Consider the following 13,019-nt stretch of genomic DNA (forward strand, 5'->3'; position numbering starts at 1 on the left):
TCAGTCATCATATGCAGTATGAACAAAAAATGTCACACACATTTAGTATTAAATGTTTCCATAATTTAAGCACAGCGCACCTGGCATTTCTTGGAAAGTGGCAAGGGGAAGCCTTTTTTTCTTTTTAAATCCATCAGTCTGATTTTTACTGCTAGCTGTGACTCAGTCATCATACTTATCCATATTTATATGCAATTTATGATTATGAACAAGAATGTCACACACTTTGGTATTGATGTTCCTACTTCTAGTCATGTGATATGCTTGAAAATGTCTACAGCTGTGTATAATCCTAGTGTGTAATATTGAATTGTAATCCAAACATTGATTGGTACTCCAAATTGTTTTTAGGTCTATTTAATCATGATTTCTCTCACTGTAACACTGTTTGGCTGATCATCATCCAGATTACTTTAATTGCAGTAATATTAAATGTATTACATCGTAAGTGTCAAGTACAGTTGTACCAGTGTAATTAAGCAATGCTGTCATTACTTTCAAGCAATTTTAATCATGATCATGATCAGTGTTCATTATATTCATGATTGTCATACACCGTAATTATTACAGTGATCCCTCATGATTTAGGACACTGACATACAAAATTGTAGTTGAAACAGCAAACTCTTGATGTAACAAAGAAAATTTCATTGCTCAGAGGAAGTTTGTTATTTCATGTAAAGTGTCCACTGCACTATCAGTTTCACTGCTCTTCACAATGCCAAGAAGTCAAAGTGGTCAGATTGTAAGGCTTGTTTTTATTTCAGTTCAGAGCTTGTGACCATTCTTAGTCATTCTGCATTTAAATCAAGCAAGATCTTGGTACCATTTCTTAGATTGTGTTGTAATAATTTCAAGAATTACACAAATTGGAAAATATGATTATGGCTACCAAATTTATATTCATTGATACCTGTTTTTATTTGGCAATAAATCCTGGTCCTTCGAGACTTTTTCCAGACAGATATGTGTCTGTGCCCTCCATGTATCAAAGGGGACCTCTGGATGATTTTCAGACTTTTACATTTGAACATATAAGTTAAACTGAGTGCAGAGTTTCAGAATTTATAGTGATTGGGATGAGGAATGAGAATATTTTCAAAACTTATAACAAATTGCAATGAACAAGGATGATGACATGGCAGCCTCACCAGAAGAATGCATGAGTTGAGGCTCAAGGAAGCAGAACAAAAGAAGAAAGTACCGGTATGCATAGATTCTTCACAGGTGAACTTGTTGAGTAAGCAGTATTGTAATGAATTACACTGCTACATTTCTGAAATATGTGAGGCTCTGATGTCATCAACACTGTTCCGTGTAATTTGTTAAAGATTTTCAGTTTGTTCGCTTATCTGCTCAAGGACAACAATAAATTCCACGAATATATGAGCTGTCAATGTATGTACTACATGATGTGAAAATATTATGAAAATCGTTTGGAATTTCCCTTTTTAATAAGTCATAAATGGATAACACTGTATGTGAATCAAGTGTTGTACAAGTAGGTTTTCTTTTCACAAGTTGATAGTCTTGTTTAAGCCACCATCAGATACAGGGAATAATTTTCCTACTCAAATTTGATTAGCAATTTCAGCTGATGAACATTATCTCACATGGTATCCTGTACACTTCTATGGAAGAAAACTGCTACATAAAAGATAGTTTGTGTAGCAGTGGTGTAAAAGTGTATAGCAAATTGCGATGCGATACCAGGAAAATTATTCCCTGAGATATTGTATTTTAATACTGCTTTGGTATAAATGTTGATCCAGTGTTGCCTTTTGCAGTGTCATCTTTTGTTTCATCAAGCAGTCAAGGGTAAGGAAGCATTTTAAGAAGGTATATGGTCTTGTTTCAGATCAATGGTGTAACTTTGAAAATGACTACTTTATGAACTCTAAAAAATAAGTACAAAGTCGTGTTCCCTTTTCCTTTGGTGGTTTGAAAGGGCACTAAAAGTGCTACCTCCCGTAGCATAACAAACTTATGTGGTCAATTCATCTCCTTGCCAGGGAGGCATACGTGGTCCAAAAGTGCCATTCTTCAGGGACAAATTTTACAAGGTTTTAGGATAATCAATATTATGTTATGAAGCTTTCCAAAATTAAAATCTTATTATTGCTGTTGTAGAAGAAGAGGAGTCATACTAAATACCTATCACCATTGGAACACTACAACATCTCATATGTGTATGTGACACTACCTTTAAAGGGGTGTTTCGGACGTGACATTTTCCGTTAACAAATTAGGGTCAAGTAGAATTAGTGCTTGGAATAAGTAAATTTAAAAAAAGAGCATCAAATCATTATCTAAGGCATGGCCAATGATGTGTAGATTAACATGTAGCAGTATGAAGGTATCACCCATGCTTGAATAGAAAACATTCAAAAATACATTTTTGTTAACAATTTTCCGTTAACTTTTTGTCACGTCCGAAACAAATTTCAAATTAAGATAATCAATACAAAAAAATATGACTAAACAGTTTTCACCATTTCTAAATCACCACTGCTACTCTCATAAGAGTCTGTGAATATTAGAAAAGTATTTGTTTTTTAATACAAATTTTCTGGGAATTTTACGTTTTCCGTTAACACATGTCACGTCTGAAACACCATGTCACATCCGAAACATACACATGATAACTTTCAAGTCAGGTTCTCCACTAACAGGCTTACCAGGTAAATAGTTGCTTGTCTGACTTTCATAACAACACACTGGTTAAATGTATGCATGAATTATGTCAGCTCAGGTTCATTTGTACATTTTGGAATAATAAATGTAAACAAAGGGTGTTTCGGACGTGACGTGTTAACAACCTATTTAGACAAATGGACCAGACACAGCAATAGACATTTGTCCACTCATTCTTCTTGTATCATTATCATTTACAGGGTACAAGATGTAGAATGAACTACAACTAACATTATTTAATGGCACCTACTTGCCCAGAGACACAAGTATGCCTAATTTTAACCTAGGATTGGGATAACTGAGTGTCTTTCATTTCCTCATCCACAGAGGGAAAATGGGGAGTAGGGTTTCAAAATATGTGTAATATCTGCAGTATGTAACTCATATTTGATATCTCTTACATAGTCTCTCTGCAGTTTATTTAAAATTCTTGGTAGTTTGAAAAGCAACAGATGTTTGCATTATAGTAAACACTGTTTCGGACGTGACACATTAGTGTTAACATTACTTTTTACTTGAATTCTATACAATTTTGCTCACATCCATTTGTGTTTTAAGTCAGTTTCACTGAAATACCAATGCAAGGCAAACTATTTGGAAAAAAATGAACTTACCATTACTTATTTTTCTTTCTTTTTCACCTTTATTTGTCAAGAATATTTGATTCATGTATGGACATGGATATTGCATAATGTTCTCATTGGACATTCACATGTTATATTTCTGTACAATACATTGCACAGCGACTCATAAGCGTGCTGCAGCAGTACATGTATGTTATTAAATTAGTGTCATGCTAAAGTGTTGTGAATATTGAATCAGTTTCATTAATAATTCATTGATATTTCGTTCCATCAACTTCTGTAAACACACAAACTGTAGTACTGAGAATACTGTGAAAATCAAAATGTCAGATTTCTCTCCCTACTTGTACAGTGTATGAGTAGGGTCAATCCTGATTTCAGATAAACTGCACCCCATTAATAAACATTTTTGTTAGGAATAATCACTTGATCTGGAAATGTAGCTATCCAGAGAAGTTACCCTTAGTCAACTATCCCCCCCCCCCCATGAAGTTCCACCTTAGTGCACTACGCTGTTGAACTGGGATATTATTAAAGATGTATGAAACTAGAGTGTGAGTACTAATAACTGGGAGAGGGCTATTATGAGCAGTATGATACTTTTACAACTCCCCTTCTCAATTCTTTAAGGGTCATTCTTTTGTGCATCTCAATCTGCTCTACCAAAATATGACAAGCCAAGTTTTACAGGTTGTGCATATGGACATATAATATATGGAGAACAATCAAACTCCAAATTGAATTAAAGAGATGTAAACTTGAAATCACATCATATACCATCCACTCCCAACCAGAAGCTGATTTAGCGTTAGAATAGCTGATAAAAATGAATGTTTGATACACATTGTAAGAACTGTACTTGTACATCCCCGAGTGAGCTAGATACATGTATGATGTCCCAACACATACAGTAAAGGGCATTGCATCATAGACAGACAGGGTAGTGCGATATATTTGAACAAGCAATGCACTTGTAAATGGATAAATTTAAGTAAATGAAAATGTAAAACGAAACTTGAATTTAATGATTACATAGACACATACAAAAAACAAACAAACAAACTGGCAACTAAAAGTGGTATAAGGGGATGTAAATATGATCTTGCCTGCTAAAGTACCCTTTAAATATATTTAATCTTGATGGCATATACAATTGTATGCATAACATTATCTAACTTGTGTTCCTACAGTCACAAATACCATGGTAGTCAGGATATTTAGCATTTTATTACAAATAACATTTTTTTTTTTTTTTTACTTGTTACTGATGGTACAGTGCAGGACCAATTGATTCCAGTACAGTTCTACAAAATTTCGAGGCCATGATTCGATCTTTGTCACAGGTATCAAAAATACAAATAACAGCATTCCTCACTTTGAATATGCATATAAAAATGCACATAGGTTAATTGAGCATGTTTGCATGCATGTGCAGGAGTTAACTGGACAGATGTTCTAAAGGTACATTGTAACTACTGTAGTAATCTATCTGGCTAGTAACCAATTTCAGCAGACAAGTGAGCTCTACTTCAATCGAAGGGTATGTTTGAATTCACCAGGAGAATGTTGTTGCAATTTATCAAATGCATATCATTTATGCACTGATTCTTGAATATTTGTGTAAGAAATCATAAATAAGAGATTATAAATCCTAGTGATGCCATGACTTGGTTATGTACAAAGCACAGGTCACTCACTAGGACATAAAACCACCTGAACATCCTGTATTCTTCATGACTCTTGAAAACTTGTACTAAACAATCTGGGTTGATTGAGTTTTTGGCAGCATACAATTTGTAGAATGCACATGGATCTACAAGCTCTTTATTTCACTCTGTGTCATGTAAACTTTTAAGAGTCACGTCCGAAACAACATTATGGATTTTACTGATCTATAAAGCTTTATAGTGGTCTTCAATCATTATTCCTGACTTGTAAAACTGACTTTTTTCAAATGTGTGTAGGTGACATGAATCACTAAATCCTTCTGTATCTCAATATTGCCTGTACCCGACTTGTGTAATGGCAGGCTTCTTGATAACTAAATACTTTGCATGAATTGGCTACAACTTGTTGTATTACAACTTTTTCCAACAAGTTAATAGGACATTTGGTAATAAATTTGCTTTTCCTCACCACTTTAATGTGGCAGGCAAGCTTAAGGGATACAGTGCGTTGCTTTGCCAGGACAATAGTTAAGGCTTCGTGAAAGGCTTTGTATCAAACATTAGAGACACAAATTTGTGTAAACATTGTGTGTCACGTCCGAAACGAATGTCCTGCATGTATACTATTAATATGTTGAATGCATTTTAACAGAGTAATTATGCATAAACTGTGGCTTGGCCACCATTAAGATTTGAATTCTAATGAAATTAATTTTGTTATTCACCTTAAAATGAGTTAAATTGTATGTTAACTACTGTGTCACGTCCGAAACAATAGCCTTTTGTTAACAGTCACGTCCGAAACACCCGAGTCAGAAAAATATCACCACAAGTTTAAATGACCGAAATCTGGTGATACCTATATCATTGTGTTACTTCCTAAGCATGTTTTGTATACACCATTAGTGATTCATTTTCTCTCATTTTTAATAAAGAAATTCAAAAAAGAAACGGTCATTTTGTAAAAAATGACATACACTGTATTTTGAGTTTTCCTCCTCAAATATGAAAAAATTACATCTCCTTATCAAAAAATGTTGACTAAAATTTGGAGTGTATATTGGAAGCATGAAATATTGATAATGATGGAAAGAGAAGTTGAATATTTTTATGCTTCTATGTCAAAAAATGGAAAAATGAATTTTTCATAAAAATTAGCCCCATGCTTCAGTTTGCCTTCCCGTAATTTCCTTTTCATTGACATGGGAGCTCTGAAACATTTTTTCCCATTAAATACCAACCCTAAGTGAAATGTTCAGCAACATTTCAAAGCATGAAAAGCAATTCTAAATTTTAGCCATTTTGTCCATCAGTTACACCATTGATCTGAAACAAGACCATATATACAATTTATGAATTAATGTCCCATGTGATCTAAATAGCAAAACAAGTAGAACATATCATGTAGTTTATATTACAGTTGTCCCTGTTTTTTAATTCTGGTACTGTGGTACCTGTATGTTAGAAGCATAAATTTCCATTCTCTGCACATCTGTGGAATCTACAGACACCTGCAGGGAAATAATTCTGATAGATCCATGGCATTTTAAGGTCAAAGACAGTAAAACCATTTTTCCATAGATGTTCCAACCTTCTGAAGTTCTATCACATAATATTCTTTGTATTTGTTTTGTTTTTGTTTGTTTGTTTTTTTTAACAGCAAGGAGATATTTAGGTGTTGTAATGTTGATAGGTCTGGTAATTCTGTGAGTCTTGCGTTCAATCAAAAACATGCATACCAGATATATGAGATATAGTGAGGTGTGTGCATACAAGTATTGTGTTTTTTCAATATCCAGTTATGTAGATATTGTTGATGTGGATTATTGATGGCCTCATAATACCTTTAATTGTCATGTAACTGATATGACTGAGTCACAAAGTATGTATTATGACATCAAATTTGTCTTGCAAGAAATTATGCTGCAAGTGCTGGGAGAAATGAGCTAACCAACATATGCATCATGGATTTTATTTGAAATACATCATGAAATTCCAAGATGTGTGTAACAACCGTACAACAGAGCTGACACCTATTTTCTCACCTATCTTTTCACCTATGTCGTAAAGTCCTGAAAACCTCTTCACATCTGAAATTCTGTGGAATACACATTGCGTACAATAGATGTTTCTTGGTCGAGGAAGCTAAATGGGATTGTCTCCAGAGGGAAGCCTTCATTCTAGAATTATGTTCATGAGATATGACTGCACCATGAAATTGATCTGTTCATCATATCACTCCAGATAGATAGAGTCATATGTGCATACTTGCCAGAACAAGGATTTTTACACACATACTCTACACTATCTAGAATGTGCCACATGTAATGTAATGTAATGATAAACACATCACATAAAATTCAGTGTAGACATCACGTGTACACTCAGGTATGTAGTAGTACAGTAGTTGTAGTCTACAGGCTTTGCTCGCTAGGCCTTCTGTTTCTACTGTAATATAAAACATGGCACCTGTCAAAATAGTGTTAGGTGTCTGAAGTAATGCATCAAATGTCAGGTCAAGAGTGTGCTGTTCTATAGCACTGAGAAATCTTAAATGTTTGAATTATATTTAAACATATTTTCTGTGTGTTTTGTGCGTGAGGTATCCCTCCATCCACTTTGCCTCCCGATTGTTTCATTTAATTTTAATAGAGGATTACTTTTAAGACTTGACACACTAATTTTTAACTTTGCTCGTTGCTGCCTTCATTGCATTATCTGTTGCTCTCCATACACGTACATGGTGTGGATGCATGTATATGATTATTACCGTAAAAGATTGACAGTCAAAGAAATGTCTACCAATATCTTATGTTTGGTACATGACCCCTTGTACCAAAGGAAGGTAAAGGGGATTCACAGAAAGTGGAATTATGTGATGCACAATAATTTGTCTTTTATTCTGTTCATCGACTTTACCGAAAATGCTTTAAGACTTAAATCATGATACATGTGCTAAAAATGCAGGGAATATGACTATAAAGATGATGTACCTGTACTACAATGTATTTGTTTGATTGTACATAATAAAAGTGATCAACCATGAACATGACAGAGCTTGCCCCATGTAGGTCTTGCCTCATCCCCAGGCCACCTCATTGACATTTAAATACATATACCGGTAACTACATTTGTATGTGAAATGAATTGCATGTACAGCTAAACTGGAATTGAAACAGTCTAGAGCACCAGTCTGAGATGGGAGAAGAGGACAGCATGATTGTGAAGTATACATGTATTAATGTGTGGCCCTGCTGGCTTGCAACTACACTGTGCTAGATTGAACAACCAGTTGAGAACATTAATCTCAATGAATTAGCTTGCCTGTGGTCCTGGGAATCTGTGCGAAGGCACAATATTTGACGATAATAATCGGCTCAGATTTGATGCAAATAATTGCAAAAGATGATATCAAGTTGAAGTAGGGGCTGTTAGTGATTAATATGAAGGTTGATTATGAATCTTTTGTAGTTGAATACCATCAACTCTCATGTATAAGGCGCACCCCCAACCTTCAAAATTTTATAGACCGATTCTGTGACGCGCTATGTGTATTTTTGGCATGGGCAGGGCATTACCCGGTGTCTTAGCCGACCCCCTCCCCTCTCCCCCACCCCCTTCAGTGCACGGAATGAAAAACTGATGCATGGTTGTTTTAGCCAATGAGCGTGTCGTACTGAGTGCACAAACGCTTGATTAGTGCGCGAACCTTTGTTACAAGTGCGCGATAAACATGTTGCCCAGGGAGTAGGGGAGAGGAGGGGGGGTCAGCTAAGACACCGCAAAATGAGCTCATGGCTGCGCCCAGTGCCACAAATTGTCTGCTGCCCTCAACGAACCCGAATCGGTCTATAGGACAAAAAAGGTGCGACTTACACATGAGTTTTTATGGAGAATTGATAGATGAGGAGAGAGAGAGAGGGGTAAAATGTAGAAAGTTAGACAGACAGGTAAAGATGAAGCCAATTTGTCTAGAAGGTCATTTTTTTTTAAAGAGAATCATCACCATGACTTTGACGATACTTTGGACTGTTTGTTCGTCCCCTCGCATGCATAGATTCGTGACATGGAGACAGAGAGACAGTACTGCAAGATGGTGAAGACACTACTGGATGATCACAAGGACGTTGTCACTCACCTGGCCGAAGGATTCAGAGAGTGTAGAAAGCACATCACGGTAGGCTTTCTCAATTCTTGATGTTTCGTGTGTGATTGCTCTGGGGCGGATCCAGGGGCGCAACTAATATTTCTGGTGCCACTTCCGGGTTTCATTTCATTTTTCTCTTTTTATTTCTTTTGTTTTTAACGAAAAATAAAGGGGGGTTGCACCGGTTGCGCCCCCCTCTGGATCCGCCACTGTTGCTTATGGGTGTCCGTGAACTGAGACTATCATGACCTGAATGAAAAGTGAATGAAACTGTCATACTCTCACTCTGCCAAAGAGTTCTAGATTTCAGCCTACAAGATCTGACCTAGACTTCGAGAAGTGCAGATTTTCAGATGATGGTGTACTTCATTTCAGACAGATGTCACCAGAATAAACTTGACTAAAATACAGTCACACCATACTACGTTTTTGACATGATGCTGTTTATTGTTTAATATATCTCTGCTACAATATATCTCTGCTACAAAACACTAGAAAAAACACAAACAATGAAATGTACACAAAATGGCCTGTGATTATCATCTGTCATCAACCTCCCTCCCAATATATGAAGAAATACACTCTCTTTTATATTTTTAAGCATTTCTACAGATGACCTCTTAAAGTATAAGTTCACTTTGATATTTGTGTTGAGTGAATGCAGCAATATCAGAAGAACACATCAGCGAAAGTTGCATCATCTATTCATAGACTTTTCACACCCCAGTGAGAAATATGTAATGGTATACATGTATTGTTCAGGATGAAGAGCTGATTCATCGCTTCTTGGATCGCATCCTTACGTCACGGCTCGGAATCAGGATGCTGGCGGAACATCATCTCGCTTTGCACCAAGACAAGGTAGTAATCCCCTTCTCCTAACTGATCCAGCCTCATGAATAGAAGCTATCATACACAATGTACATGGGTAATTCCATGAAGTTGGGGCACAAAGTGTTACATTTTAGCATAACTCAATACTAATTATGCTATACATTTATTGTTTATAGGCTTTACATTTGTATTGAGACCATACATTTTCCTGGAAATTTTGTGCCATTCAGACTCAATTTTGATGAAGTTATCTTAAAAAAATGTAGCGGTGTCCTGTAGCATCGTGACGTGTCCATGTAGCATCGTGATAGTTCAACTCTGGTCCTAAAAGACAAATTAATGCAATTAGCTTGACCAAAATTTGATATAATATGCATAATTACCAGATTAGTCAGATAGCTAAATATCTTAACTTTCATATCCACAGTTTTACTTTTACAAGAAAATTACACAATTTGTCACTATGCTACGCGGTGTCCACCAAATGTAACAAAAAAGGACACCGCGTAGCATCGTGATACATTTTGTAATTTTCTTTTAAAATTAAAACTGTGTACAGGAAATTTGAGATATTTTGCTATCTGACTAATCTAGTAAATATGCATATTGCATCAAATTTTGGTCAAGCTAATTGCCATAATTTGTCTCTTAGGACCAAATTTTAAAATATCACGATGCTACATGGACACGTCCCGATGCTACAGGACACCGTTACATATTGTTTAATAACTTCATCATAATTGAGTCTGAATGGCACAAAATTTCCAGGAAAATGTGTGGCCTCAATGCAAATGTAAAGCCTACAAACAATAAATGTATAGCATCATTAATATTGAGTTATGCTGAAATGTATTTTTCAAATATCACGATGCTACATGGACACTGCCCCAACTTCATGGAATTACCCACAAGTTATTGTATTGGGCATGGACACACTGTTTCAATGTGAGGTGACAATTTGTGTCAAGTTTGAATGATTTTTACTAGGTATTATGCTCAGTCAAGATCAAAGACATCATAGGTAATATGTAGATGTACTTTAAAGAGGAAAGGAAATATTTAACATCACACAGTGGACTCCAGTTATAACGAAGTCCTCAGGACCAGCAGTTTTCTTTCGTTATATCAAAATTTCATTGTAGCTGAACAAATAAACAGTAAAAAACGGAGAGCCGATAATTTTGCGACCTGGAATTTTTTTTTTTTTTTGAACGGAATTTCGTTACAACAGTGTTCGTTATTATGGGAGTGCACTGTACCAAAGGAATTTACATGTAGTTTCTTGCACTTGAGTTGAATAAGCTTACGCTCTATCCAACACTTTCAATGTACTTATCTATTAGAACTCTATATGACATTAGATGTTGGAATGGTACATGTATGTAAATAAGGCTAGTCTTTATACAGTTCAACCCTTGTGAAATGTACTTTGTTTTGTATATTGTGCTTGCATTTTGTTTTTTTGTTTTTTTTAAACAAATGAATCAATTTGTAGTCAGCATGAAATGAGAATGTCAGTCAATGGTTTTCCTGCATTGTATTTTTTCTTTGTGTGTGTGTGTTTTTGTGTCATAGAATGACTCCATAGGGATCATTGCCACCAAAATGACACTGAAGAATGTAATTGAAAAGTGGGCGGGGTTTGTAAGGTAAGTGTGCAATGCATATTTTACAAATTATATTATCTGCTTCAAAGGGCATGGTTAAAACTATTTGCCCAGAGATGCTCTCTCAACAGTGCTATGCCCCAAGATGGAGTCAAGGGGCATAACACTGTTGAAAAATCACTGAGGGCAAATAGTTTTGACTGTGACCTGAAATGAAGCAAGCGATATTTGTTTTATATACTGCATCCCATTTGATTTAAGATGTCTCATGCTAAATTAAAGCATTGAAATGAAGTTGTTGTGCTACAGGTCAGAGAAATTACGTAGAGTATGTAATTTCACAATGCGCAAATATACAAAATGTACGGTCTAAACACCCCTAAAACTGCGAACTGACTGTCGGGCAGTATAGCGAAACTAGTGACTGCACCTTTGACCAGAAACAATGAAGTAATTATTCAAATTCATGAGGTTCTTCCGTTGAGATGTTTTCATTGCAACTGATTTACAAATAAGCACTGAATTGATCAGTGTTTTGGTAGTAGCCATGATAAAAGAAATCATGAGCGTACATACTCGAGCAGGATTCGAACCTACGACCTCCTGATCTCCGGACAGGCATCATCTCCGCTAGACCACCGAGCTTCCGCCTGACAGCAAGTGTCGGTTCTAATCCTTATACTGTAAAAGTGGAAATTTTCGCGGTGTTGAAATTTTCGCGCATTTTGCGCCAGAAACCAGAAACTAGCGCGAAAATAGAAGCACGCGAATATTTTTGCTTGCCATATGTTCTTGTGCATGATGTCTTGATTCCGCGGAATTTAAAACATGTGAAACTTTTCTTGCCGGGTCAAGCGCGAAAAATTAGTCGCGTGAAAATATCCACTTTTAAAGTAGTATGCAGCGGGTACTGCGTAATTATTCAAATTCATGAAATTCTTCCATCAAAATGTTCAATTCAGTGCTTATTTACGTCGATGTAGGGCAATATGTTATTAAAATCAGTTGCAATGAAGTAATTTGTGACAAACACGTACATGTAGCAAAGAAGATCCACTGGACATGTATTATTAAAGTCATATGATTAGCTGTAAATATTTTGCCATTGCATTCCTTAATTATGCAACTACAAGAAAGTGTGAAAAATGATGAAATTGGTGATTAAGATTATTACAGTTGCTATCATCAAAATCACAGTATTAAGAATTCAGATGGTAATTGGGGATCTCCATAATTTCCATATTGACTGTACAGTCATGCTGATGCTGTGTTGGAGTCCATGGCAAAATGAACTGGAAGCTGTATCAAGTGATGACATATTCCTGAGCCTATTATATTTTGATATGGGCAAGGGCTATCATATTTCGACATGAGCAGAGGGGCACTTTATCTTGAATGGGCAGGGTTGGTGATGTCGGGCAGTATAGTTTGCATGTTATATAGTCAGTCAGTCCGCAGCGCGTGCGATAATGAGGCACGAACGACA

General features: G+C 35.9%; 1 protein-coding gene across 1 annotated transcript in view; it reads left to right on the forward strand.

Annotated features, from left to right (window-relative positions):
• The window catches only part of LOC139719314 (branched-chain alpha-ketoacid dehydrogenase kinase-like), a 55,800-nt gene that overhangs the window by 20,586 nt on the left and 22,195 nt on the right, over nucleotides 1-13,019 (forward strand). Inside the window, exons 5-7 of the mRNA XM_071630734.1 lie at nucleotides 9,003-9,122; nucleotides 9,855-9,953; nucleotides 11,502-11,575. Coding sequence (XP_071486835.1) covers nucleotides 9,003-9,122; nucleotides 9,855-9,953; nucleotides 11,502-11,575 — 293 coding nt within the window. The remainder of the gene's footprint in view (nucleotides 1-9,002; nucleotides 9,123-9,854; nucleotides 9,954-11,501; nucleotides 11,576-13,019) is intronic.

The sequence above is a fragment of the Diadema antillarum genome, unplaced genomic scaffold (genome assembly GCF_040938485.1).
Source record: "Diadema antillarum isolate AM-2024a unplaced genomic scaffold, OU_Dant_1.0 scf00000108, whole genome shotgun sequence".
Lineage (NCBI taxonomy): Eukaryota > Metazoa > Echinodermata > Echinoidea > Diadematoida > Diadematidae > Diadema > Diadema antillarum.